General features: G+C 57.8%; 2 protein-coding genes across 2 annotated transcripts in view; one reads left to right on the plus strand and one right to left on the minus strand.

Moving 5' to 3' along the window:
- The window catches only part of LOC117650282 (neuropeptide SIFamide receptor-like), a 53,415-nt gene that overhangs the window by 19,433 nt on the left and 7,074 nt on the right, over positions 1-26,908 (minus strand). The window contains exon 2 of the mRNA XM_034393586.1: positions 4,155-4,254. Coding sequence (XP_034249477.1) covers positions 4,155-4,254 — 100 coding nt within the window. The remainder of the gene's footprint in view (positions 1-4,154; positions 4,255-26,908) is intronic.
- Positions 411-1,690, plus strand: LOC117650285 (A-kinase anchor protein 14-like). The gene is made up of 2 exons (XM_034393590.1): positions 411-493; positions 806-1,690. The coding sequence occupies exons 1-2, from the start codon at positions 482-484 to the stop codon at positions 1,556-1,558; spliced, it is 765 nt and encodes a 254-aa protein (XP_034249481.1). The 5' UTR covers positions 411-481; the 3' UTR covers positions 1,559-1,690.

The raw sequence follows: 26,908 nt of genomic DNA on the forward strand, positions 1-26,908 counted from the left end.
GAAAAACAGTAGGAAAAGCACCCCGAATGTTTTTCGCACAAATTTTGTTGACGTTACAATACTTTTTATGAACTTTTCGTACGAATTCAGCACGCTTTTCTTTAACAAAACTGGGGAAACTAAGTCCAGCTTCTCGTTTGGAAATGGTTTGTACCGAACGTTAAGTGTGTGCATGTCATGGGATATTGGGGGTCCGGCGCGTGAAAACAGCCACGCTCCGCCACGCCGCAGACTCCTGGCGTCCCTGCACCGCCATGCCCTGGTGCTGCGCTGCGCTGGCCGCGCGGCTGGATGCGTCCCCCCCACGGCGCGACGGTGCGGACCCGAAGGTCGCCAAGAGGTCCTCGGCCTCTGCTAGCCGCCTCGCCGCCTCGGCCTGACTTGCTCTCGGTATAAAAGCCGGCGTCTGCCAAGACACAGCATCACAACTTGCTCTCCTCTCCTCTCGAGTTCAGCTCAGCAGAAGCTAAACCGAACCACCATGTTCAAGCTGGTGAGTGCCGAGTCGCGGTCGTTAAGTGCCACAGTGAAGTGACCAGTGTGCACCACATCTCCAGCCAAGTTTCCGCAGTGGATAAGAACAAGTGTGAACAGTGTTTTGTGACCGGTATCAGATGTAGCATCTGGGCCTTTTAGCGAGTCGAACAATCAGTACATGGATTGACTGTCCTGCTAGAGAAGAGTGTCAGCCCTTAATAAGTCATTTTAAGTCCAGAGTACTTGCAGTTTACTCCGGATGGCATCGACCAACCTATGTTTTCTCTAAATTGTGCCAAGTGTAAAACCCATGCCTGCCTGTCCACAGGTCGCTTTCTTCGCCCTGGTGGCTGTGGCCGCGGCCAAGCCCGGAGTTCTGCTGGGCGCCCCTGTGGTGCACGCCGCCCCCGTGTCGGTGTCCCACTCCAGCATTGTGCAGTCGCACTCTAGCCCCGTCGTCTACAAGGCCGCCGTCCCCGTCGTGCACGCCGCCCCCGTCGTCCACTCCGTCCCCGTCGTCAGGACCGTCCCCGTTGTGCACGCCGCCCCCGTCGTCCACGCCGCTCCCCTCGCCGTCCACCACCTGAAGAAGCGTGGAGTCATCGCCGCCCCCGTCGTCCCCGTCGTGCACGCCGCCCCCGTGTCCGTCTCCCACTCCAGCATTGTGCAGTCTCACTCTAGCCCCGTGGTCTACAAGGCTGCCGTCCCCGTCGTCCACGCCGCCCCCGTCGTCCACTCCGTCCCCGTCGTCAGGACCGTCCCCGTTGTCCACGCCGCCCCCGTCGTCCACGCCGCTCCCCTCGCCGTCCACCACCTGAAGAAGCGTGGAGTCATCGCCGCCCCCGTCGTCCCCGTCGTGCACGCCGCCCCCGTGTCCGTCTCCCACTCCAGCATTGTGCAGTCTCACTCTAGCCCCGTGGTCTACAAGGCTGCCGTCCCCGTCGTCCACGCCGCCCCCGTCGTCCACTCCGTCCCCGTCGTCAGGACCGTCCCCGTCGTCCACGCCGCCCCCGTCGTCCACTCCGTGCACGCCGCCCCCGTCGTCCACTCCGTGCACGCCGCCCCCGTGCTGGTGCATTAAGGCCTAGCCCCAGTCCTATCCCCATCCCCTCATCCTCCAATATTTATTTCCCTTGCCCCAATCCTTCGCTCAGTACCTGGTAGTGACAGAAACCAATAAGAAATAAACCATGGAAATTTTCCGATAAAATAATGCTGCATTCTTTCCGCCTTCCCTATCCTGAAGGACGAGCCTGTGTCACAGCTTCGATGGCGCTATGGAGCAAACAAGAACACTTCCGGGATAGACTTACGAAACACAACCAAACCGAAAGTTAATGAAATTGGGTAGAAATATCAGCTTGGCCTGCAAGGCAGGGCTTCCCTAACCTTGGGCTCTTCCCCTATCCCCCCTCCCCCTCTCTCGGAGCCACCTGAGGTCTGTGAAAACAAAGTGCTGTTTGGTGTCGTCCCAAACGGTAAAAAGTATTAATTTCGGTGTAAATTTCGCGAATTTCCTGGGCTTTTCTACTCTCAATTCGATTTCACATGCTCATAAGTTATAATTATGCAACAACAACTACTACTACTACTACAACTACACCAATAATAACACAAAAGAACACAACAACAACCCAGCAAACAAAATCACCGGGTATAGGTTGGGAGTGCTCAGGAGCTGGGAGCGGGAGACGGCAGTCGCAAATACTCCTAATTGAGGTGACTACACGTGGCACGTGCATCCCTGTCCAGTTTATTGTTCGGCGCTAAGACATGGTGGGTTGGGAATGAGGGGGAGGGGGTGCAAAGCCGCTTCCTCCAGCATCAGCCTGCAGGCAGCCTGCCTGCCCACGGCCCTGGAGAGTTCCCGGAAAGGTGCATCTTCCGAAGCGCGACTTGGCCGGCCCAATTTATGAGAGCTCCCGAGACGCGGCGGTGGGACGCGGCGGGGCGCGGCGGGGCGCGGTGGGACGGGGCGGGGTACATTTGCATTGAGGGCCGTGTTGTGAGTCCCTTTGTGCCGTGCGGTGCCGCGACACCAACAACCCCAGGCCATTTGCAAGGCTAATGGGCACTTAATTGAAACATCGAGTGTGTGCCGCCCTGCTGCCGCCCTGCTGCCGCCCTGCTGCCGCCCTGTGCCTCGCCGCCACCGGCCGTCTCGTCTCCATCACCTGCCGCCCTGGCACCCTACCGCGATCACTTTGTTTGGCTTCGTTGGCCTCTATCCGCCCGTCTCCTGCAGTGTGCGGCGGGAAGATGTCTTTCCCCACCGTGCGCCGCCGTCGTCCGACTGAACCCCGTCAGGTCAGGCCAAACCCCGTCAGGCCGAACCCCGTCAGGCCGAACCTCGTCAAGCTGAACCCCGTCAAGCCGAACCCCTTCAGGCCGAACCTCAGGCTGAACAACTCCAGGTTGAACCCCGTCAGGCCGAACACCGTCAGGCTGAACCCCGTCAGGCCGAACCTCGTCAAGCCGAACCCGTTCAGGCCGAACACCGTCAGGCCAAACCCCTCAGGCCGAACTCCGTCAGGTTGAACCGCGTCAAGCCAACCTCGTCGGGCCGAACGCCGTCAGGCCGAACGCCGTCAGGCCGAACCCCGTCAGGCCAAACCCCGTCCACGGTGCATTCCGTCGCAGACCGCCCCGCCACGAAGCACCACGTCACGGCGCACCGCGTCACGTCCCGGCACGAAGGCGTTGTCTGTCGATAGCCTTCAGCTCGGCGGCCCGGCGGCCTGGCCTGGCGGCGTCGCGGCGGCTCCAGTCACGCCTGGGCCATTTGCCGATGGGAGGGCTGCCAGGGCTGCCAGGGCTGCCAGGGCTGCCAGGGCTGCCAGGGCTGGCCGCGTGAGTGGCGGAAAGTCACTCTCGACTACTCGAGGCGCCCAATATTGCGGCTCAAAAATATTCACACATCGCTGAGCCCCGATCACCACGTCGTCGCCGAGGTGGTGGACTTGGCGTGGGCCGCGCGGGTGCGGGATGGAGCGAACAGGGTGCGGGGTGCGACGAGGAAGGGACAGGAGGATGCGGGAGGGGCGCGGCGCGATGAGGGGGGGACAGGTACACGACCGGGAAGCGCGATGGGTTGCCTATGCACGCGGCGTAAAAAAAACACGCCCGCTCTGCGCATAAGTGTACGGTTACCGGGCTTGCTATAATATAGCGTTTCCTCTATCCGAGGGTGTTTCGCACCGGTTCGCGCAACACGAGGCCGGACGGGTGAATCCAGAACAAACCCGAGGGAGAACCGTCGCTGTTCCATCAGTGTGGACGCAACGAGTTTTCAGTTTTTACACGTACCCTTCGATAGGTAGAGAGAACGGTGTTCTCGTCCCTAGCTATGATAACCCATTCCGTCAAATTTACATTGGAGCGAACGGGATAATACCGTTCCGGGCTTCGGTGCTTACAAAACTGAGGAGGTTCTCGGCAGAGCGCAGAAAGAATAGTTAGGTACGGTATATACACTGTCACGAATCTGCCAAAATAAGCAAGACAGCATCTCTAGAGCGCGAACGGATTTTCCCCGAACCCGCTGGAATATTTCCAGAATATCATCTTCCATCCGGCTTTGTTTTGCCTGTCTCGTAAAATCGGACCCGAGGGCTGCGCGCTGCGCTGGGCGAGTGTAAGCAGCTTTCTTTCAGGCTGGGCTCCGCCAGCACACTTACCTGTCCAGGGAGACAGCGATGAGGCTGTACACGGACGCCACCACGGACACGCCCTGCACGTAGGACACGCACTTGCACATCCACCAGCCCAGTACCCAGGCTGCAACAGAATCAAAACAATCAGAGGGACGGATGGGACATTAGTTACCGCTCATGTACAGCAGTCGCCGCGCGCTGTCGCAACGCGCCGTGCCGTGTCGCTCCGTCGCCATGACAACGCGCACGGGGCGGCACGGGGCGGCACGGGGCGGCACGCGGTCATGTTTGCCGCTGCACTGCAGCCTTGACCGTGGGCACACACGCCCACGCACGCACGCACAATGGCACACACACGGGCACAGAGGCACACACGCAGGCACAGAGGCACACACGCAGGCACAGAGGCTCGCACGCAGGCGCACACACGAGCGCACGCACGCACACACGCAGACACACACGCACGCACGCACGCATGCATGCAGGGAAGCACGCAGTCACACACACATACAAACACGCACACACACCTTTTCACTCAAAATATGCGATACCCGCACATCCCAAAAAACATTTTTGTTGCATTTTTAATTTTGTCTTTCACGTTTGATTAAATGGCAGTGACCGAAATGAATCTGTTGAGTACTGTGTCATGTTTCCTCTCTGTAACGAACATTCCTCGCGAAGGCCTTCGGAACAACGAAGCCTCCGGAAAGAAAACAATTTTCCTATGTTTAGTATTCTTCTTTTTAAGTTTTAAATTGTAGGTCCCCATGCGTTTGGAAATCAATATGCGTCGGTCACGCTGCCTGAGCCGGGGCCGCCTTCAAACGGAGAAAATGACAGCGTTTTACCGGCGATGCGATCACCCGGCAGGTGGCCGTGCACGTTGGGTTGCGTGCCTGCGCGGCGCGACGCGGCGCGGCAAAGCTTGTCGCAGCCCGCCGCACCAGTCCCCTTCGGCCGCACCGCCCTGCTACTCATGGCGCAGAACCCGCGCGCGCCCACGGCCCCACGGCACGCCGAGGAGTACCGCCCTGACGTTATCCCTGATTGCCGGAGCGACAAAGGTACGCCGGCTTTTACGCAGACAAACAGACAGAACCTGTTCTAGTTATCCGACCCGTCAGTTGTTGTGGGGCTTTCAGCTTCGTCCACGAAAAAGCACGAGAGAGTGAGTGAGAGAGAGAGAGAGAGAGAGAGAGAGAGAGAGAGAGAGAGAGAGAGAGAGAGAGAGAGAGGCGACGAGAGCGCTTCTCAGAATCAGCCTGTCGGCTGGGTGGTGGCTGACGGCCCCACTGACTTTTCCATTATCGTGGCGGCCACCACAACACACGAGGCTTTCGGCTGCCGAGCGCGATCTGGCGGCCGAACGCAAAACTCATTAGCGTCTCGCCAGGGATCAAGTGGAAGTGGAGGGGAGGGGGAGAAAATGCCAATTTATTAAAGTCTCTCATGGGGCTGTGGCGCGGAATGGCACACAGTGCAGCCACACCTCAAAATCTTGCCACCTCCGCAGCCCTCTCGGCGGAGCAATGTGGGTCGTCGCAGTTGTCGTGGTCACCCTGGTCGTGGTCGCCGTATGGTCGCGGTCACCGCCGCCGTGGTCGTGTCGTGTACGTCAGGAAAACGGTCGAGATAACAGGGTGCTATCATCTCGTCGCGACGTTCCACCCGCTCGGCCAAAAAGAAAGGCATTCCGAAGGCCTTCTTCGCCTGCTTCGCCTGCTTGGTATGCTCAGCGCGAGGCCTCCACGGGGTCCGTGCGGCTCCGTGCGGCAGGGGTTCGACTCCCGCCGGTGCCTGCTTCCAAGTTTGCCCAATAAGTTAGCCACCCCCGCCGCGCCGCCGCGCCGCTCCGTGCTTTAGTTGTTGTCAGCTGTCCCCGAGGCCAAAATACAAACGCTTCTTCAGCGCGGACAAAGACGGGGTGGGGTGTGGTGCTGTCGACGAGCTGCGGCGGCGCGGCGCGGGGCGGCGCGTTGCTTTGTAAAGTGCCAATACTTGCGCGGCGTGAATTGAAATCCAATCCTTCGCCTCAGCCTGGCAGTCCCGCCTGGCCCTAACCACCACCTCGGTTGCCGACCAGCAGTTGCAGCTTAGGGACAAAGGAGAGCGGCGGCGCGGCCGAAGCGATGACGTTGGTCAAAAGAGGACGACTCCACCCGGCCAAAGTATTACGGTCGCAGCATGCTCAATTAAAAGAAGTTCAATTAAAAGACGTTTAGCGAGTTGATTGCAGTTTAGGTTGCATGGTTCAGTTGGCGCGCTAAACACAACCCTGTAAATGGAACAGTTTGGAGGCCGTGGCCTAAAAACCCGGCCGAGTGGGCTCGGGTTCTTTTGTCCCTAACCGACGAGAATAACCCGGGGGCAGGGCGCGGGTGGCGCGTCCACCGTATATACCTCTTTGCCCTCAAACATGTTAGGCGGCATCCGCGCTCAGGCCTCCGTGGTGGAGGCCATGCCTCAAAAGCGCCTCGTTCGAAACGCTGACCACCGCGCCTTGTCCTTCCACTCCGACGCGGTGAACGCGACGCTGCCAGAAGGCTGCCCGGAGACAGATGCTCATCTCCTCCCCCTCCCCCCTCCCCCCTTCCCTCAAGCCCCCAAACACCCAGCCCCACCACGTGGACCTGGAACTTTCCGTCGAGATGCGCTCAGTAAATTTAAGGTAACGGTTACCCGTCTTCCCCGGCGACACCCTGTCCGTCTTGTCTGTCTGTCTGTCTGTCTGTCTGTCTGTCTGTCTGTCTGTCTGTCTGTCTGTGTGTCTCTCTGTCAGTCTGCCTGTTGAGGGACGCTGTGTACTTTTGCCACTCACTGGGATTGGAATTAGTCCCTCGGGCAGCCCTTTGTGACCAATTCGGAGGGATTGAAAGGCAAAAATGTGAATGCGGTGGCAGTTAGAAACATCTTTTTTGAAAGGGGGAAAAATCGACTTTTCCAACTTTTCTTTTCACCGCCTGCTGCGATGCCTTGCTTGCGCCTCCCCGAGCGCGTGTCTCCTTTTTAACAGAATAAGAGGATTGTCAGTCTAAAGCAGAGCGGGGACTAATCCGCGGCAAGATGGTTTTCTCGGAGCGCCGTTCAAGACCGAGGCATTTACTGAAAAGGCATCCCGGGTAGACACGGGTAGTCCTGAGTGAGCGGGTAGCGGCGGGTAGCCCCAAGGGGGGGGGGGGGGGGGGGGGGAGGACCAGTTGGCTCGGCTAGCTCAGCTTGGGAAGCCCCTGGAAGCAGGAGCGCTACCTCTCGGAACTGCCTGTGAGCCTCAGCCGTAGGAGGTGACTGCTGCGTTTGCCGTATTTGCAGAAGCTGCATCGTCTGGCCGTTCGCTCAGCCTCTTTGTGAGATAGACACGGGTCAAGAGATAGTGAAATGCGGATTACAGAAGGAATAGAATAATTTAGTCGATTCATATTGATGGAGGAAGATTGTCGGGTCGTGTCTCAGTGGGTCGATCAAAAAAAAAGTGGAAAGGGGGAAAAGACGGTCTAAAAATAGCCAAATCGTGTTGCCGCCCCGGCGGCCCCGGCCACTCTGCGATGGCGTCGTCCGGCCGTCCTCACTGCAGCGTGCTTTTCCCCTCCGATCTTTTTTATATCATTTATTTAATTTTGCCGGCGCAGATTGGGCCGTGGCAGCAGCAGGAGATGAGCTCAAGGTCGCCGTTGCGCGGTGGGGCGTGGAATGGTGTGGCGTGGCCTGGCCTGGCGGGGCGCGGCGGGGTTGGGCGGGGCGGGGTGGCTACATGGATTCATTCCCCATCCTGGGCGCGGCGTCTAGGACTTGAAAGAAGTACGAGCAGTGCTGAGTCGAGCCAGAGTTGAAGAGCTTATTTAAGGTGCAGCAATTGCGTCAAGAGGGGGAAGAGGGGGGACGAGGTGAAGAGGGGAGGGGGGGGGGAGTACGGGGAGGCTGGGCCTCTCGACGGGCGGCCAGACCTATTACTCTGATGGGATGTGCGGCGAGTTGATCCACACGGTGTCACGGCGGGGGAGAGGGTGGGGAGTGTTTTCGTGCTCCAGTAGGTTTGTTATTGGCTCAAATGACGGTCATGCCGTCCTCCAAAAGTTCGGCACATTACCAACGCTGCCGGGATGGAGCACACCACATACGTGCAGAGCCTTGACAAGCTGTGTGTGTCTGTGTCTGTGTTGTGTGTGTGGGGGGGGGGCAACCTTTGTTTGTCCTTAACGGGTTCATTTCTCCGTAGAACAATCTTTTAAAATATTGGTGTTTTCAATATCGTTCCAAAGTAAGCTTCCATAAACTGCCAGAGATTCGTTTGCATTGTAAGTAGCAAAGAGTTATCAAGTATGTAATGCGAACCGATTTGGTTTGGTAAGGTTAGCGCAGAATGTTCCCTTTTATTGCGAACAATACGAGATGTTAATCAAATTTTTTCGCGCTACAAAACTCATCGCGACTTCAATGCAGCCAAATTCTTCGCAAAGTTTCAAGCGAGTGAATGTGAGCATGTGAATGTGAGTGAGCAGACGCTTGTGTGTGTGCGCGCGTGCGTGTGTGTGCACGCGTACTCGTATGCTTGTGTGTGTGTGTGCGCGCGCGCGCTCGCGGGCTCTCAAGTGAAGGGCGCGGCGCAGAGGGGCCCCTGGGGAGCTGGTCCTTGGAGATTCGCACAGTAGCAGTCGCAGAGCCAAGCGGGAGGCAGAAAGCTACACCCGAGGAAGCCCTTGCAGTCCTTACACTCAGGGCACTAAGCCTTTATGGTAATCCCCGAGCCAGGCCGCGGCATAGGACGCGCCACGCTAGCTTGTTGGCGGTAATGGTGCCAAACATTTTTCTTCGCTGTATTATTTTGTTCATTTGAGAGAGAGAGAGAGAGAGAGAGAGAGAGAGAGAGAGAGAGAGAGAGAGAGAGAGAGAGAGAGAGAGAGAGAGTGGGGGGGGGGAGAGTGTTTCTGTGTGTGAAGGTCGCGCGTGCAGCGGCTATCTCCCGGCGGTTAGGAAATATCCTTCCCGAAGTGATGGGACGGGGATGAATCCAGTAATCCTTTCCCTTGCTCCAGTGCCCGCCCAAATCACCCCGTGCTGGCCGGGGCCCGGGGGGCGTCTGTTGGGCCTGCACCGCCTGCACGCAGCCTGGCCGCCTGGCCGCCTCGCAGCGTCGCAGCCGCGCGGCCCAGCCTGCAAGGGTCGCCCTCGCTCTCAGCTTCCGCCTCCGCCACTGATTGCGTTGAAAAAGTTATTTCCTGGGGAACGAGGAACGAGGAATGAAGGGTGGCTCCTCCTGCCTGGCTACGGAGGCGTGTTCTGTATGCTTGTGGCCGCGAGTGGCGCGAGTCGAGCAGCGACGCGGGAAGCAGGGAGCAGGCCATACAGGCTGCCATGCGGGTCGCCATACAGGCCGCCATGCGGGTCGCCATACAGGCCGCCATACAGGCCGCCATGCAGGCCCCATGCAGGCCGTCATGCGGGTCACCATGAGGGTCGCGCAGCTGCGCTGAGACCAACTTGTGCGTCCCCGCCCGCCGGCGGAATACACACGCCTATTCACCTGAATTGGCTGCGGTGCTGCAGCGCTGCGCGATCAGGCAGGAGTCACCGCCGCGAACCATCGAATCACGCACACTCGACTGAACAATGGACGCCCGCGTCGGCCTGGTTCACTTGGTTTCACGGTGGAATCCGCGAGGATTGATACAAAAGCGACTGGGTTCGAGTCGCTGCGCGTGAATCGACGGTGCGCCCCGTCGGTGTCTGTGCGGCGACATCATTCTCTCTTTGGCCTCTATTGTTTTGCACCCCCGTCCGCATTTCACGGAACTCACGGGGCCCAACAAACTCGTGCGTTCTCTTTCGCGCCCGCTCTCACGCAAACACTGTCTCTCTCTTCCTCCCCCCTCCCTCCCCCCTCCCTCTCTCTCTCTTTTTCTGTCTCGCACAAACACACGCTCACACACAAACAACACATACACACGCGCACCGCACACTCACAGACGAAGAGGCTGCGCCTCTTTTTGCTAAGGGGCTAGTTGATTTGCATTCATCGCATGCTGATTGGAACGTGTATTCCCCCACCCCTATTCAGCTTCTGCCATTGCCACTCGAAGCTCAGCCCGAATCCCTCTCGACGGGATGAAACCTTTATTCCGGCTCCGTCGCTCACAGTGTGTGTCTGTGTGGGTGTGCGTTTGTGGGCGTCTGCATGTATGTGTATAGGTGCGCGTATGTGTGTGTGTCTGTGTTTTTGTGTATGTGTGCTTGCGGCAATGTGGCAGTGCGGCTGTGTGAAGTGGGGGCTTCTCTAATAGGCGATCGTTCCCCTAATTATCGGGGACATGATTGGACCCCGCGCCCGCCCCGACCCACCCCGCCCAACTAGCCACCCCACCCGCTCCACGCCGTCCGCGCCGTCGTCGTGGCGTGTTCGCCGCCATCACCACGTCGTGTCCCTGAAAACAGGGATCCTAGGTCAAGAGTAAGAAGCCCACCCCCAAATAATTATTCCAAAGTGGGCCGCGGCTGTCCCCGTTTCCCTGGTCATCAAGGTTTCGAGGGCGCCGTGGGGGCTTGCGGGCCCCGCCGAGCCATGGGGCGGGGCGGGTGTTCGATGGAAGTGCGGACGGTAGTGACATTCCTCGCGCAACGTGGTCACCACTCGGCGCGCCAAGAATTGGGCCGCCACACCGCCGGGCCAACCGGGCCAGCACGGCCAGCACGGCCAGCACGGCCAGCACGGCCAGCACGGCCAGCACGGCCAGCACGGCCAGCACGGCCAGCACGGCCAGCACGGCCAGCACGGCCAGCACGGCCAGCAGGCCCGTGAAGCAGGGCTGCTGCGCGGGCTGCCTATCTGCCGGTCCGCGGGCGCTCCCCGCTGCCAGCGCTGCAGCAGGCTGGAACCGTGCTTAGTTGCTCTCGCACCATCTCGCACCGACACGTGAGTGCGAGAGAGACGGAGTGACGAAAGCAGTGTTGCGGCCTGCGGGCACTGCGGTCTGCGGGCGCGCCTCCCTGTGTTCCACCGGGCGGCTCTTTAGACTGCAGTCTGCATTGAGGAGCACGCCGCCTTGAGCGTGAATGTCACTTTGCATATCTCCCTCCCCCGCCCCTCAACGGGACCGTGTCATGTAAAGCCGAGTCCCTATTGTTCCACGGGGCCGTGGATTCCAGCTCCTCGCCTGGCGAAGCGTGGCGTGGCGTGCCGTGGCCCGGCGGAGCTGGCGTAGTGGCGCTGCCGGGCGCATCGCGTTTTCCCCGGAATTTCATCAAACTAATGGTGGAACTTGATTTCCGCGAAGGACCCGCTGAAGCACGTCACGACCTTGGCGTCCTTGGCTGCCGCGCTGCGTCTTGCACTCGCGGGACTGCCAGCTCACCTTTCAGAGGGAGTCGCCCAACCGGAAAGTCTGTACGGCACACGGCACGGACCGAGGCACGGACCGACGCACGGACGTCCCGGTTGGCCCGGATGCTCGGATGGCCTGGATGCCGGAGCGCACTCCGCACTCCGCCTAACCAGCCATCTGTCTGATGGCTCCAAATTGCCTTTCAAAGAGAAGATCCGTTCGCTCTTTCTCTTCAAAGCGAGAGGACTCGGCTTGACAATGCGCGACGCGCGGCGACGCGCGACACCGCCTGAGTCCCGGACGTCCCGGTCGTTCCGGATCTTCGCGCCGAGCTTCGCGCGCACAGCAGGCACGAGGCGCGACACTCGGCTGGAGCCTTTGTGACGACGAGCGATTCGCCGCACGACGTCGTCGTCTCTCTCGCACTCATTAGAGCCGCGCGGCCTCGAGAGACGGAAGGACAGAACGGATTGATTTGGCCTGCAGGCATATTGGCTGGCCTCGTTGCGAAGGCCGCGTTTCTTACTCAGCGACCCCGCGGGGACAGTCGCGTTTCGCGGCGCTAAAACCGCTGTCGAGTAGCTCTCGAGTACTTCCGACTGCCGCACAGTGGGCCAGGAGATCGGTGGAGGTGGCCAAAACTCGAGACGCGTTTTAGCTCCAGTCGGTAAAGAGGACTCGAACCGAGCGTGTGACCCCACCAGTGGATTCCTCTTTCAGAGAGCAATCCATTGGTGGGGTCACACGTTCGGTTCGAGTCCTGTTTAGCGACTCTGGAGCTCAAAACGCGCCCAGAGATTTGGCTGCCTCCACCGGTCTTCTGGCCCATTGTGCGCCGCCGTCTTCGGCACCAAGTCACCCGTAGTTGCGTGCAGTGCCACCTATCACCTGACACCTCCACCTCGGCGGGCCCAAACTAATCCTGCCCTTTTGGCGTGTGCTTTCCTCAGCGTGTCCTGCGCGAGGTCTGTGTGCTTCATCTTCTCTTTTCTCGGCCACCCCGCCGCTCCCCGCGGCCCCACACGCCAACTCGAACTCACCCAAGTTTCTGTCGGAAACTCGGCTCTGCTTTGAGGCTGCCCCGGGCCGTGCCGCCGCGCCGCCGTGCCGGGCGTGCCTCCCTCTGTGTGACTGGTGTCGCTAAGAAACGCAGTCGAGGCGTCGCATTGTTGTCAATCTCCCCGGAGGTGGAAAAACACTGCGGCGAGAGTGGGATGGAGAAGTAAAGTGGCTGCGAGGGTTACTAATGTGCCTTCCATTTTCTACACGATTACCCTTCAGCGCGTTCGACGGCAGTGCCCTAGCGCTTCTCTCGTCCTCCAATTTTGTTTACCTCGAGGTAAGTGGTTCCATGAGCTACCTCCTGCTTATTAAAAACCCAGCCATAGAAGGGGGCAGCACTTCACCCGATACTCGCCGCCCTGCCTCAAGTATTGAAGGGAATCTCGCACGGCCCCTGCTCATCCAAGTGAAATGAGGTTTCGGCCCAACGCCTCCGTTTACAGAAAATGATGCGCCTCGAAACTTCGTCTCGGACCGAGTCTCGGACCCATTACGCTTGTCGCGATGAAAACCCCTCATCGAGGACTCACTTCCCCGAGTAGTGTAGGCTGCATTCCGCGAAGCGATGATCGCTCTTGCGGCACCAGGAATTCTCAGCCGAGCCGGCGGTAGTTGGGGAACTATCGCGGAACAATGGCGGCTTGGCGGCACGGCGGCGCACGGCACGGCGCATGCATCGCGCCACCGCGGCGGTGCGGCGTGGCGGAACGGCGCGGTACGGCACGGCGGCACGGCGCGGCACAGCACGGGCACAGCACGGGCACAGCAGGGCACGGCACGGCGCGGCACAGCACGGGCACAGCAGGGCACGGCACAGCTAGCATCAATACTGGAATACTGGGTCCAGACCGCAGAAGCGCCGCTTGGGTTCGGCCAGGCATTCGCTGCGCGGTCCAGCTGGACTGTCCCGCTCGCCGAGTTCCTTTGGGGCCTGGGGGTCTGGGGCCTGGGGGTCCGGGGCCTGGGGCGGGGCCGGGGCCTGGGGCCGGGGTCTACAGGACCAGCACTGAGAAGTCAATCTCGCGCGGAGCTCTTCCGGCCGAAGGAGAGAAAGCCACGCCTTGATTGAAGGAAGTCGGGGCCAACAGGTGCGGAAGCCGTCCGTGGTGTGTGCTAGTGAGTGTGTGCTAGTGCGTGTGTGTGTGTGTGTGTGAGTGAGCGAGTATGTGTATGTGTGTGTGTCGCACTCAGTTTAGCCCATCATCTTTGCTCAGTAGCAACCTGTTGTCTCGTTGTGTGTCGAGTGGGTTGCCTGCCGGCAGCATCTCCGGCACCAGACATTAGCCCGCCACACCATCAACGCGTCCCCTTTTCGCCCCGTGCTCTTTCTAGGCCCCCGCAGCCTCAGCACCATTCATGTTGAAAGCTCCGTGGTCGCGCGGTGCAAAGCCAGAGGCTTGTTAAATACCCTGTCGGCGAAGCGAGGCGGGCCGCAGTGGGGTGGGGCGAGGTTCGGGAAGGGGCGGCCGGGCGAAGCTATCTGGGCGTGGCCTCTGAGATGAGTAGTAAGGTGCCAGGGGCAGGATGCTATCAAATTCTACTTAGACGTGTGAAGTTTGCAGTCTCCGAAGTGCGTGGAGTAGCTGCTCACAGAACCCCTATCTCTTGTCACGGTGCAAACGTGGAGAACTCCACAGAAGGATACAAAATTCCCACTTCCAAGTGAGAGACTGAAAACTCCGCTCCTCCGCATTCCAGGCTTGACTGTTAATCGACGGGCGGAGTACAATGTTTGTACAGCCTCCAAGCACCAAAGTCTTTTTTTATCTCTCTCTGTCTCGCTATCTCTGTCACCCTACGATCGCCGGCTGCCCTGATACACTCTTCCTCGCCCTCCAATCCTCGCCCAAATTTGCGTGATAAAGTATACCTCGCCCAAAACTGGGTATTGATCATGACTTTTTCATTCTCAGTGATGTAGATCCACGACAGGGGGCGATTGAGGGCAGCCAGCCCGAGCCAGCCGCAGTCACCACAACTCTCCCCGTGGCCCATCGCCTTTCTGCTCAGCCTGCAGACTGATTCCGAGAGTCGTATTTTCTCTCTTATCCACACGGGACGGCCCATGAGAGCGAAAGAGACATGGCGTCGGAAAAAAACCTCTCGGAATCAGCCTGCTGCCGCGCCGTCTGCAGTGGCCCGATGCAGCCCCAGAATGAGTTAGGTAGGGTCATCAAGGGTGTGAAGCGCTTGTCGTGTCCACGACGAGCCAGCGCCACAAGGCGGCCAGGGCGTAGGCGGCCAGGGCCTAGGCGGCCAGGGCGGCCTCGGCCAGGGCGGCATTGATCGCCGCCTGGGAGCACTGCATGGAGGCAGCGCGGCATGACGGCGGCGCGGCAGGGCGGCATGGCACAACCAGCTTCCTTTCCACCCTCTGTGTGTATTCTGCGCTCTTTCCGTTGGTGACCGCGCCGTGCCGTGCCGTACTGCGCCGGGCCGTAGCGTGCCGTGCCATGCCGCGCCATTGTGTGGCGTGCCGCGCTGTGCCGCGCCGTGTCGCGCCGCCCGATATTGGCGGTGGTGCGTTTGGCGTGCGTGGCGTACTCATTATCGTCGCTAATAGCACCAAGCCCGACCCGGCGATATTGTCAGGTGAAAGAAGGAAAACACATGTGTGTCTGTGGCATCCTGGCTTGCTGTCTAATACGCGCTAGATTTCTTACATCGTTTTTATACGTTTCGAGGATCATTTGTCACGGTACGTTTTGCGCATACGTGTACGCTTACTTGTCTACGTAAGGTACATGTGCTATCGGATGACATGACACACGATTCATCGTAGGGAATGTTGAGTTTTATCGCTTATCGGCTTTTATTATTTATTTTTTTATTATTTATTTATAATAATGATCCTTTCTGCCTACTTGATTGACTAGCATGTTTCTACCTGTTTGAGGGGTGCGTGGAGCCCCGGTACACAGGGACGGAGTATATCGTTTGAACGACCCCTTTTTGTCCGACCTGCCGAAATTCGTCCGACCTCCTTCCCGCTGTTATATTTTTCTACGACCTCTTTTTGTCCGACCTTACCACCGCCTCAGCCCCCAGCCCCCTCAACACTCGACAAACAACACATGGTACCCACGACGGAGTCATATAAAATTTGGTTTAAAATAAAACATAAAAAATTTGAACCCTACGACCCTCTCCCCCCCGCAATGGAGGTTCGAGCCGCCTGCTTAACTTCGGTGTTCGGATGGGAACCGGTGTATCCAGGCTTTAAACTGCTACCGCATAGTTCAGCTTCTGTCGGACCGCTATTGCCTTCTTACACATGAAGGACCGCCTTATGAGGGCAGCCGGCGATCGTAGGGTGACAGAGATAGAGAGACAGAGAGAGAGACTCAGACGAGGTTTGGTGGGAGCTTCTTGTTTTCGTAGGGTTGGTTGTGTACCCCATGGTACCCCCACTGTCCGGCGCTCCCGTACCGAACATACAGCGTTTTAGGCCAGCTTCAAAGGACTTATCATCGCCTCCCCGACGAATCAAGGAGGCACCACCCGCAACCACACACCGGATGGTCTGGATTGATAGATCAAATACTCCATCGCTCCAGTGCCGAGGCCAACCCGCCGAAGCGGATTGCTTTTTAGACACCCACAGCGGAGTGGCCAGGTGAATGTGACTCTGACCACTACGCTATCACGCTGTACGTCTGGTGGCATGTTGGACGACGGGTTTGAGTTACAGTGGGAGGAAGGCAGTCGAAAAATGAAATGAAATGATGAGAATCGATCCCCCGATCCCGCCAACGAAATCATGCCACTCTACGCTCTCGGCCACCACGGCCCATGATGGGGAGATCGACGTGAGGTGGGTTCTTGACGCAACCGGACTCGATCGACCCGGTCAAAATTTCGCAAGAAGTTGGGGGAGTCGAACCGCCGACCCTAGCACTGGGGACCGACGCCTATACTCCCTGGACCACCACGTCCCACGGTCGGTGAGGGCTCACGTTCACAGGTTTTAACCGCACTGGGTGTGGCAGTAAAACTAAATGGAAATATTTGTTGGGAGTCGAACCTCCGGCAAGTGGGCCTGTTGCACACGGCTCCGCTCTGATGGCCTCGAACCACTACCCTTGGATAGCAAGTCGAAAAAACTTTTGTGACGCTGGTATTCGAACGCCGGCCTGCGGGAACTCGATCCCACGTCTCTAACCTCTCGGCTACACAGGTGATAGGAACGAACCGTCCATCGCGTTTCACAACAGCTGCAATAGCCGAGAGGTTAGAGACGTGGGATCGAGTTACCGCAGGCCGGCGTTCGAATACCAGCGTCACAAAAGTTTTTTCGACTTGCTATCCAAGGGTAGTGGTTCGAGGCCATCAGAGCGGAGCCGTGTGCAACAGGCCCACTTGCCGGAGGTTCGACTCCCAACAAATATTTCCATTTAGTTTTACTGCCACACCCAGTGCGGTTCAAACCCGTGAACGTGAGCCCACGCCGACAGTGGGACGTGGTGGTCCAGGGAGTAGAGGCGTCGGTCCCCAGTGCTAGGATCGGCGGTTCGACTCCCCCAACTTCTTGCGAAATTTTGACCGGGTCGGTCGAGTCCGGTTGCGTCAAGAACCCACCTCACGTCGATCCCCTCATCATGGGCCGTGGTGGCCGAGAGGGTAAAGTGGCATGATTCCGTTGGCGGGATCGGGGGATCGATTCTCATCGTTTCATTTCATTTTTCGACTGCCTTCCTCCCACTGTAATTCAAACCCGTCGTCCAACATGTCACCAGACGTACAGCGTGATAGCGTAGTGGTCAGAGTCACATTCACCTGGCCACTCCGCTGTGGGTGTCTAAAAAGCAATCCGCTTCGGCGGGTTGGCCTCGGCACTGGAGCGATGGAGTATTTGATCTATCAATCCAGACCATCCGGTGTGTGGTTGCGGGTGGTGCCTCCTTGATTCGTCGGGGAGGCGATGATAAGTCCTTTGAAGCTGGCCTAAAACGCTGTATGTTCGGTACGGGAGCGCCGGACAGTGGGGGTACCATGGGGTACACAACCAACCCTACGAAAACAAGAAGCTCCCATCAAACCTCGTCTGAGTCTCTCTCTCTGTCTCTCTATCTCTGTCACCCTACGATCGCCGGCTGCCCTCATAAGGCGGTCCTTCATGTGTAAGAAGGCAATAGCGGTCCGACAGAAGCTGAACTATGCGGTAGCAGTTTAAAGCCTGGATACACCGGTTCCCATCCGAACACCGAAGTTAAGCAGGCGGCTCGAACCTCCATTGCGGGGGGGAGAGGGTCGTAGGGTTCAAATTTTTTATGTTTTATTTTAAACCAAATTTTATATGACTCCGTCGTGGGTACCATGTGTTGTTTGTCGAGTGTTGAGGGGGCTGGGGGCTGAGGCGGTGGTAAGGTCGGACAAAAAGAGGTCGTAGAAAAATATAACAGCGGGAAGGAGGTCGGACGAATTTCGGCAGGGCGGACAAAAAGAGGTCGTACAAACGATGTAGACCCCACAAGGACGGTCAAAATAGCTGGGAAAATGACTGAACGTATCAGGATATTTTGTTTAATGTAGCTCATAGTACTAATAATAGTAGTACAAATCACTAAGTCCGTATACAATAATGACTGCTCGCATGCATCATTTCTTTGAATCCGTTGGAGGGTGTAAGTCCACGTTCTGTGTCGCATTTTGCAGGACATCTACGATGCGTCTGCGATTGTTTTGAAGTGTGGGTGGGCAGCAATACAACAACAATACTTGGTCTCAAAGATCCCTACCGTGGAAATCGTTATCTTGGCGGCCACACCTCGGAGGGAAGTGTGTGCACCCTAAGGGAAGTACTCCGGGTGGCCCGCCCTGCCTGCCTTGCCCTGCCTTGCCCTGCCTCCCCCTAAAATGCTGACCCAGATTGTGTGAAGGGCTGCCCTTCGCCCCCCGCGTCGCCCCACCCCCGGCAAGGTAGTGGGGGTGGTTAGGGCAGGGCCTGCTTTGGCAGGGTCTCGGGCTGGCCGCCTCCACGTCGCTTTCCACGCCGCCCCCACGCCGCCCCCACGCCGCCCCCTCGCCGCGCACACATCCCGCACAATGTGCGAAAGAAACCACGAGGCATGCTGGCCACGCTGGCCGCGCGGCCTGGGGACACCGCTGCCGCACCGCCACCGCAGCGCCGCCGCAGGGCCGCCGCAGCCCCCCACAACTGGCTCGCCGTCGTGGCCGTTTAAGCCAAGCACGCCGCCAAGCACGCCGCCAAGGCACACGGCCTTTGTGGCGTCCGTGCCACTTTTTGGTGGCGCGCGGTGGGTCGGGGCGGGCCGGGGGCGGGCCGGGGAAGGAGGTCCGGGCCCCAATGCTGGGCCCCGCGCCCAGACGGCCTGACGGCCGGGCGGCCAGGTGGTGGCGTCTGGCTCGCGGCCAAACTGCAAACCGGCAAACCCCAACGGCTCCGGTCGAACGCCCCCAACAACTCCAGCCGAACGCCTCGGACAGCTCCTGGTGGAACCACGGTGGAACGGCCCCGGTCCAACAACTCCAAGCGAACGGCTTCGGCGAATAACGGGCGACCGCCACGCAACCCACGCCCAGAAAACAGGGCGCTGAGTTCAATTTGCGTTGTCTCTGTCGACGTTGCCCCCACGCTCCGACACATCGCCTGATAAGTGGACGACGCGGCGTCTGGCTTGGGACGATGCTACAATTGGCTTCCGACGCAACCCCTTTATCGCCGGGACAGCCGACACGGAAATGGACGCGATCGAGTATCGAATCGAACAACATTGGTGCCGCCCAACGGCCGTGGTCGTCAGTTGTTGACCAACTACAGCGCCACGGTCAATGCGTCGACGTGAGGCAACGTTTACAGTAAACACGCCCTCCTGTAAAAATATCTCTGTGAAGACAACGGAAACCAATCGCTCTGTTGAAAGAAAATTTGGGGCGCCAAAAAGGATGTGTTGGGAAAGTGTTCTCTGAAGCCCTGTTGGCCCGCAGGGAATATCCGGAGGCTTTCAGTTTTCGGTCAAATATGTACAATAAGTGTAGAGAACTGATAAAAAATTAATACAAGAAAAAGTAGCATTTCTGGATTTTTCCAAAAACTTCCAGTATATTTTTACAAGATTTTTTTAAAATTTCCCATGTAGTCTTTTAACAGCGGTGAAGTATACGCCCCTCCCGGCAGCCATCGGTGGCATTTCTTTTTCTTCTAGTCTTTGCCACGGCACATCATCACGCGTGTGGTTTGGAAAGTAGGAAGTGCTTCGCAAAGAGGTGATTTGTTTTTTCTGGGTGCTCATATCGCATGCAACGAAACCTAAACATTGCGCTATCTGAGTTTATTTAAGTGTTTCTTTGTTCCCGCCACGCTTGCTACGCTTGCCACGCTTGCTTTGTTTACTCCCTCGCGATACAGAAAGTGTATGAACAAGCACGCAGCAGGTTCGGCGCAGTACACATTTATTAGACACACCCCTACCGTGGAAAGTACAAACGCGCACTGCGATGATGGGATCGTATTTCAGTCGATTGGACCCCGCCCAATAGCAAAGTTCATGTTCTCCACAATCGCTGGGGTTGAGTGTGTGTCTCTCTCTCTCTCTCTCTCTCTCTCTCTCTCTCTCTCTCTCTCTCTCTCTCTCTCTCTCTCTCTCCTTTTCCTCCGGCCCGAACACACACACTCAGAGCAGCTTACAGGGACATTTATTTTGAAAAGCAGAAAGCCTGCGGTGCCCCGTCCCCGACCGTCCCTGGATCCGAACGGCTTCTGCTGCATAAGACTAGGAGGGCAAAATGGAGGAGAGGGGAGGGGTGCGGGCTGGCATGGCCGATTTATTATTCATAACGCAAACGGAGTCTGCTGCTGGTCACTGAGGAGGCACAGGGCCGCAGGGGGGTGCAGGGGGTGGGGGGAGGTTTGGGTAGCACTGCGCCTTTACAGAGCGCCTTGCAGTGCGGTGCTGCCCGATGCATCCTACTAATCTTTCTGTGCTGCCCAGCGAAGAGCACCGCGCCACGCCCTAATTTCATTCTGTGTAGATCTTGTACGAGACGTTATAGTTTTTTTTCTGATGAACTGTGTAATTTAACCGAGTCCTCATACGGAGAACGTTTGTAAATGATGCATGCCTTTCGAAAAAGAGGAAGTTCATGAGTGATCCTTTAAGAGTGCATGGCCGCCCAGCCGCCCGTCGCCCGCGGTCTACAGGGTTAGGGTTCATCTTGGATGCAAAACGTGAGACGGCCAGGTGGCCAGGCAGCAAGCCAGCCGGCCAGCCGGCCAGACAGAGAGCCAGGCAGCGCGGAGCCAGTGAGTGTGACTCTTCACTCCACCGCTTTGGTCGCCGCCCGCCCCTCCTCCCACACGACGACTCTTTTCCCTCCCAACCCCAACATCGCCTCCCCTTGACCCACCCCTTCCGCCCTGCCGCCCTGCCGCCCTGCCGCCCCGCCGCCCCGCCGCCCCGCCGCCCTGCCGCCCCGCCGCCCCGCCGCCCCGCCGCCCCGCCGCCCCGCCGCCCCGCCGCCCGCCCCGCCCCGCCGCCCCGCCGCCCCGCCGCCCTGCCGCCCGCCGCCCTGCCGCCCTGCCGCCCTGCCGCCCTGCCGCCCCGCCGCCCCGCCGCCCTGCCATCCCGCCGCCCGCCGCCCCGCCGCCCACCGCCGCCCCGCCGCCCTCCGCCACCCAACGCCACGACGCGGCAGCTGCGCCACGCTGGCTGCGGGCTGCGGCAGGGCGCCGGCGACTCGGGGCAGCCCGCTTGTCTCCGTCTCGCTCGCGTGCTGCCGTGTTGCGCGCCCTCTCTTAGTCCCCCCCCCCCCCCCTCTTCCTCTCACTCTCTCTCTCTGTATCTGTCTGTTCGTCTGTCTGCCTGTCTGTCTGTCTCCCCCCTTCTCTCTCTCTCTCTCTCTCTCTCTCTCTCTCTCTCTCTCTCTCTCGCACTCCCCTTCACTGCGTCCAGCTGCGGCCCGGATGGCCCAGGGCCGCCTGCGATGGGGACTCGCACCGCACCCCGCCAACCAAAACGTCCATTTAATAAATTGGAATCGTGCTGGACCTTTTTGTGTTTGAGAAGACGAATAAGGGAGGGAGTAGGAGTGCAGCCCAGAAATGGAATTGGTGCCCGAGGCCTGCATCCGAGGATTGCAATGCAAGCCGGCTGGCCGGGCTGGCCTCTCTGTTATCTTTGGCGCTAATAGAAATGGATATCGTAACTGGGTCGAAGCGAAGAGGATTTGGGCTGAAGGGATAGCAGCGGACTTGTGAATTCCAGCAGCCTACGGATTACGCGTAGTACCCTCGGTTGCTCACGATGCTTCGAAAGACGTCAAGCACTGAATGGGGCGCGTCACTTGGTTTGAGCGTGACTCGAGTCGCGTGCTTTTCCATGCGAGCATGAAGGCACGAGCACGGCCGTGTCAGGAATTCAAACAGAAAAGTGACACGATTCGCGCCGCAATCAATGTCTCGTCACGTTCGTGGGAAGTGAAGCACCCCGTTTGCTCTTTCCTCGCTGTCCCGGGAGTCCGTCCGGCGGTCTCCCCGCCCTCGTCCCCGCCGCACCACCGCCACCGCTGCGAGAGAGCTGCCCACGCCCAGCCGGTGGTCGTCGAGTGCAGTTTGATCCGCCCCTCCCCGCGCTTTTGTTGCTCCGGTTAGGAGCCTCTTGTTCCAGCTCGAGAGAGACCACTCCGGGCCAGGCCAGTGCTAGCCCAGTGCCGGCCCGGCCTGTCCACTGGTGAAACAAAGGCATAAAAATTATGCCCTTTAAGGGCGTAAACGATTTACGCCCTTAAAGGGCATAAATCGTTACTGCCTTTGGGAAGGGCATTAAAATTTGCTTGAAATTCCTATACCATTTATGCCCTTCCCAAGGGCATAAAACGATTTATGCCCTTGCAAGGGCGTAAAAGAGTATTTATGCCCTAAAGGGCGTAATTTTTATGCCTTTGTTTTACCAGTGTCGGAGTGTCCTCTTCAACTTTCACCTTCCGGCGAGGCACACACCACCCGGTACCGCCCGACCCGTTTTCTGAAAGGGGCAGCCGTTGTGTTTGGACACCTGTCGAGTCCGTGCCATGGCACTGCCGCCCGGTTGCACGGACTGCCGAAGGTGCAATGGTGTGGCCTCAGCCTAGGGTGCCCCCCCTCCCTCCCCCGTCCTCTCTTTCTGCCATCCTATCGGACGGGATACTTATCGAAATCAAGCCGCGCGCTACGAAAAACAACACACAAAACTGATTCGTGGCTTTTTATTTCAAGAGACAGTCCGACAGGCACCGAATAAAGCGAGGGACACTGCCCGTTGTGGAAACTGTTACCCACGTTCCGTGAATCCAAAGGCCAAGAGGCGTTCAGACAAGACCCAGTTGTCGCGAGGCGTCCAAGAAAGCGCCCGTATCCTACCCCTCTCTCGTTCTCTACCGCCAGGGCTCTAGCGGGCATCGTAAAAACGGAATTAGCAACGCCACCGCCTCTCTCAACCCGCCACCCCTGCCTGCCCCCTTACCCAGCGAAATAAATCGTAAACTTGTGTGTGTTTCCCCCTTAGCGTCACTCGGAACGAACTCAAAATTTAAGAGTGTGGTCTGGGGTGTGAGCAGGGTGAAAGGGTCTCAGTCTTCATGTCTCTTTGCTCCGCGCCAAAGAACCAGACGAGCCGTGCCGCGCCGCGCCACGGGCCGTGCGAGCGATGAATAAAACATGCCGGTCCCGGTGCTGCGCGGCACTCGGTTGGGTAGGTGCTTAGATGGCGTCTATGAGTTGCGACTTCCTCCCCCGAATCAGGCAGCAATTCTCTCAGGGCGAACCAGAAGTTTTCCCTGTCGATGGCAACATGATGCACTGTAAATTTTTTTTGGCGAATTTTTGACCAATGGGCGCGTGCCTCAGTGTCCGACATGGCAGTGGAAAGTGCCCATCCGTGGGTGGTAGAAAATTGCACGTCCGTGTTGGCGAAATTTGACCCGACATGCACGGGTAGAATTGCACATCCATTGGGCTGTCAAGGTCATTTTTAGCGGCTCCGTGTGCCCACTAGTGTTGTATTGCACTAAAGTAACATTTTACGATATAACTGCCTTTCTAAAGATGATTGACAGTTTTGGATATCGGTTTTCGATGATTGAAACCAAGTCCTATCCAAATCTGCTCTCCGTTTTTCGCTAGCACCCGTCGTTCTCAAGATAGCAGAAAAGAAGTGTCGGAATTAGATCAAATGAAAATGGCCGTGGTCAATTCCTGTGTACATGCCACATACCAAATTTGCAGTAAAAATTCCTAAAACTTTATGTTTTATGGACATTTTATTTCTGTGACCCACAGGATAATTTTACCCTACTGTAGCTATTCGGATGAATTCTATCAACATTAGTGAAATTTTACCACTAATGGATGCTTTGGGATGTCCACATTTGTCGGTGAAAATTTTACCCCAATGGATAGAGAAAATTCACCGGGCATACACGGGCAAATTTGCATGTAAAAAGAGCAACTTCGGATTTGACTATACATGTGCCCATTGCGACATCATGGGGCCACATTTCACCAAACATGGATGGTGAAATTCCACCCTATTTTTTTACAGTGTGGCAAGCCCGCTTTTCCGCTTTCTGTATTAGTTCCTCCCTCGCGGAGGCTGAGGGGCTCGTGGGGCCTTGCGCCGAGAGCGTAGCACTCACGGCCCTGCATAGCCGGGGCCTTGCAAAAAGAATGACGGCACTAATATTTCAGGAGGGCGGGAGTGCACTTTGACATGAGCAGTTTGACCGCACATTGCCGTCGGCGTGGCGTGGGACACGATCGAGCATCGAGGCCGCACCTGTCCGGTCGCTTGCCACTTACTTCCCCCCGTGACAGCCCCGGAGAGCAGCGCAGCGCAGCGCAGGGCAGCGCAGAGCAGCCGAGCAGCCAGCGAGGCTCGGCCACATCGTGTTCAATTAGGGCAGCGTCGTGGAGACGGAGTAATCGGCGACACGGCTCGCCTGTGGCTCGCCTGTCACGGAACAGAACAGGTGTCCCCAGACAGCCGCGCGGCACCGTGCGAGCCACTCTACTGCACGCTTCGCTCGCTTCGCTAGTCTGCCAGCGACGAACCTCGCCCCGCGCAGTGCCGCGCAGCGCCGCGCAGCGCCGCGACACTCGGAGTGACGGCCGGACAAGTGGCCTCGACTTCGTCCCCAACGGAGATGTTGCCGGCCGGATTGCACCGTGTGGGAACTCTCCACACTAAATCCTTGAGCTCCTTTTGTACACGCCGAAAACCTTAAGAAAGTACACTGAGTACATAGAAGGTAGAAAGAATCTAGTTTGCAAGACGAAGAAAAATAGTTCGTTAAAGTATGTTTCCTTTGTAATCTTATGTATGCTTAAAATACTTAGTTTAACAAGCTACTTTTCTTTGTCAGGCCTAAAATATTTCTGAAATTTTTCAGACTGTCCGGAAGTTACGCACTATTTTACACATGTGTGCGCAGAAATGTGCGCAACTTACGCGCAAATAGTGCATAAGGATAGTGAACGTGACTCGGTTCACCTTAAAACGAATGAGGTGGAATCTTACTCTCGCGAGTCCAGTAATATCCCATATTAATTTGAAAAGTCTCACGCTCAGAAAATGCGCGATGGTAAATTTTTGACGGACTCCGAATCACTTGAGTGTTTTGATGGTGATCGATGGTGATCGTTGAGCTGTCGTCGTCGAGCGTTCAAATCCCCGCCATGACATGCATCGGAGCCATTACAACCGAACCGGAATGCATACTGCATGTACTTTGGAAGTCACGTATTAGCCCAGACCGTCCCTAATGGCACCACGACGACTGTCGCACTGTCGCTGCCAATTATTAAGTAACTTATCAAATTGTCAAAAAGCTTAAATAATTCAAGAAATGATTCATATCAGATAACATTTATTTTCCAAAAAATCTTTGAAGAATATGAAGCGCTATAAAGATGTTAGTAGATAGATGTTAGTAGTTTTAGTAGTAGTTGAAGTAGTAGTAGTAGTAGTAGTAGTAGTAGTAGTAGTAGTAGTAGTAGTAGTAGTAGTAGTAGTAGTAGTAGTAGTAGTAGTAGTAGTAGTAGTAGTAGTAGTAGTAGTAGTAGTAGTAGTATGTAGTAGTAGTAGTAGTAGTAGTAGTAGTAGTAGTAGTAGTAGTAGTAGTAGTAGTAGTAGTAGTAGTAGAAGTAGTAGTAGAAGCGAAAGTTGGGGATCCCGCCAATCGATTGCGCGTGAGAGGGCGAGCAGGCGAAACGGATTAACTCCAAGCCCTTTCTGTGTCGCGTTCCCTTTGTGCCACCGGCAGCGCGCCTTGAACTTTGAGTGTTGCAACGGGCCCGCGCGGTCTGCGCTGATTGTCTGTGCACCGCACTGCTCCGCGCTGCTCGCTGGGCCGAGCGCCTAAAGCCCAAAAGCCGATCGCCGATCGTGGAAAGAGGAAAGCCGACAGGCGGACGGGCCGAACGGGCGAACGCGCCGTGATCCGCACGCAATCAGTCCGGCCTCGATGCGACTTGTTGCACGGCACGCCTCGCGACCGACGGACGCCGTGGACGCCGTGGACTCCGCGTGTGCGCGACGCCACTGGCCTGGCCGGGCAGGGTGCCGAGGGCATGCCCGTCGCCAGATGGCTTTTATGCGAGTTGTTTCAGAGTGGTGGCAGTCCCAGTGCGGAGTCCGTCCGGGCCGCCAAGACGCGTGTTGAGTCGGAAGACTCGGAAGGCGACCGTCTCGGCGCGCTGGCAAACGAATGCACGTGCCAAGAAAAAACGAGTCAATTGCGTTTGGCCGCTACATCGCGGTCGGCGTCTCGGCCAGCGCGCCGTCGGTGCTCTCGGCGTCTACGGAGACGTCTGACCGCGTCAAAAGCTGCGGCCGCCGGGGCCCCGCCGGGGTATTGGCGGTGGTGTCCACCGCGGTATTCACGCCGGCGGTGGGCGCTGCGCTATGCAGCCTGCTCGGCGGATCGATACTTGATGTCGACCGGCTCCGGAACCGCCTCTCCGCCCCCCCGCCCCACCCGCCCCACCCGCCCCACCCTAGCCGTCCTACACCCCCCAAGTCGAGCCGAGCCGAGTCAAGCCGAGCCGCCTTGAAAGCGAGCCGAGCCTACCCCAAGTTGGCCCTTCCCCTCGGGGTGCCGGGCCTGGCCGGGCCAGGGTGCCACCCCAGGGGTGCACCGCCACCCACACAGTCCCCTCCTAACCCCACCAGGCTCGTCCCCAGCGCTAAAAAAAGGCTTTGTTTGTAAACTGGAAACAGCCACGAAGGGGTCACCCTCCTCCGCGGCCCTCCGTGGCGGCGCTGCTCTGTTCCTTCCTTTTTCAGTGCCGCTATTGGAACGAGCCCGTTCCGTTTTTCGCGGTGTATGTTATTATGATGCAGTGGGGCCGCATTCAGTCATTACGTCGAGGTCAAAGCTCAAGGCGGCGCGCTGCCTGCCCAGCCT

This window comes from Thrips palmi, unplaced genomic scaffold, assembly GCF_012932325.1.
Source record: "Thrips palmi isolate BJ-2018 unplaced genomic scaffold, TpBJ-2018v1 HiC_scaffold_5, whole genome shotgun sequence".
Lineage (NCBI taxonomy): Eukaryota > Metazoa > Arthropoda > Insecta > Thysanoptera > Thripidae > Thrips > Thrips palmi.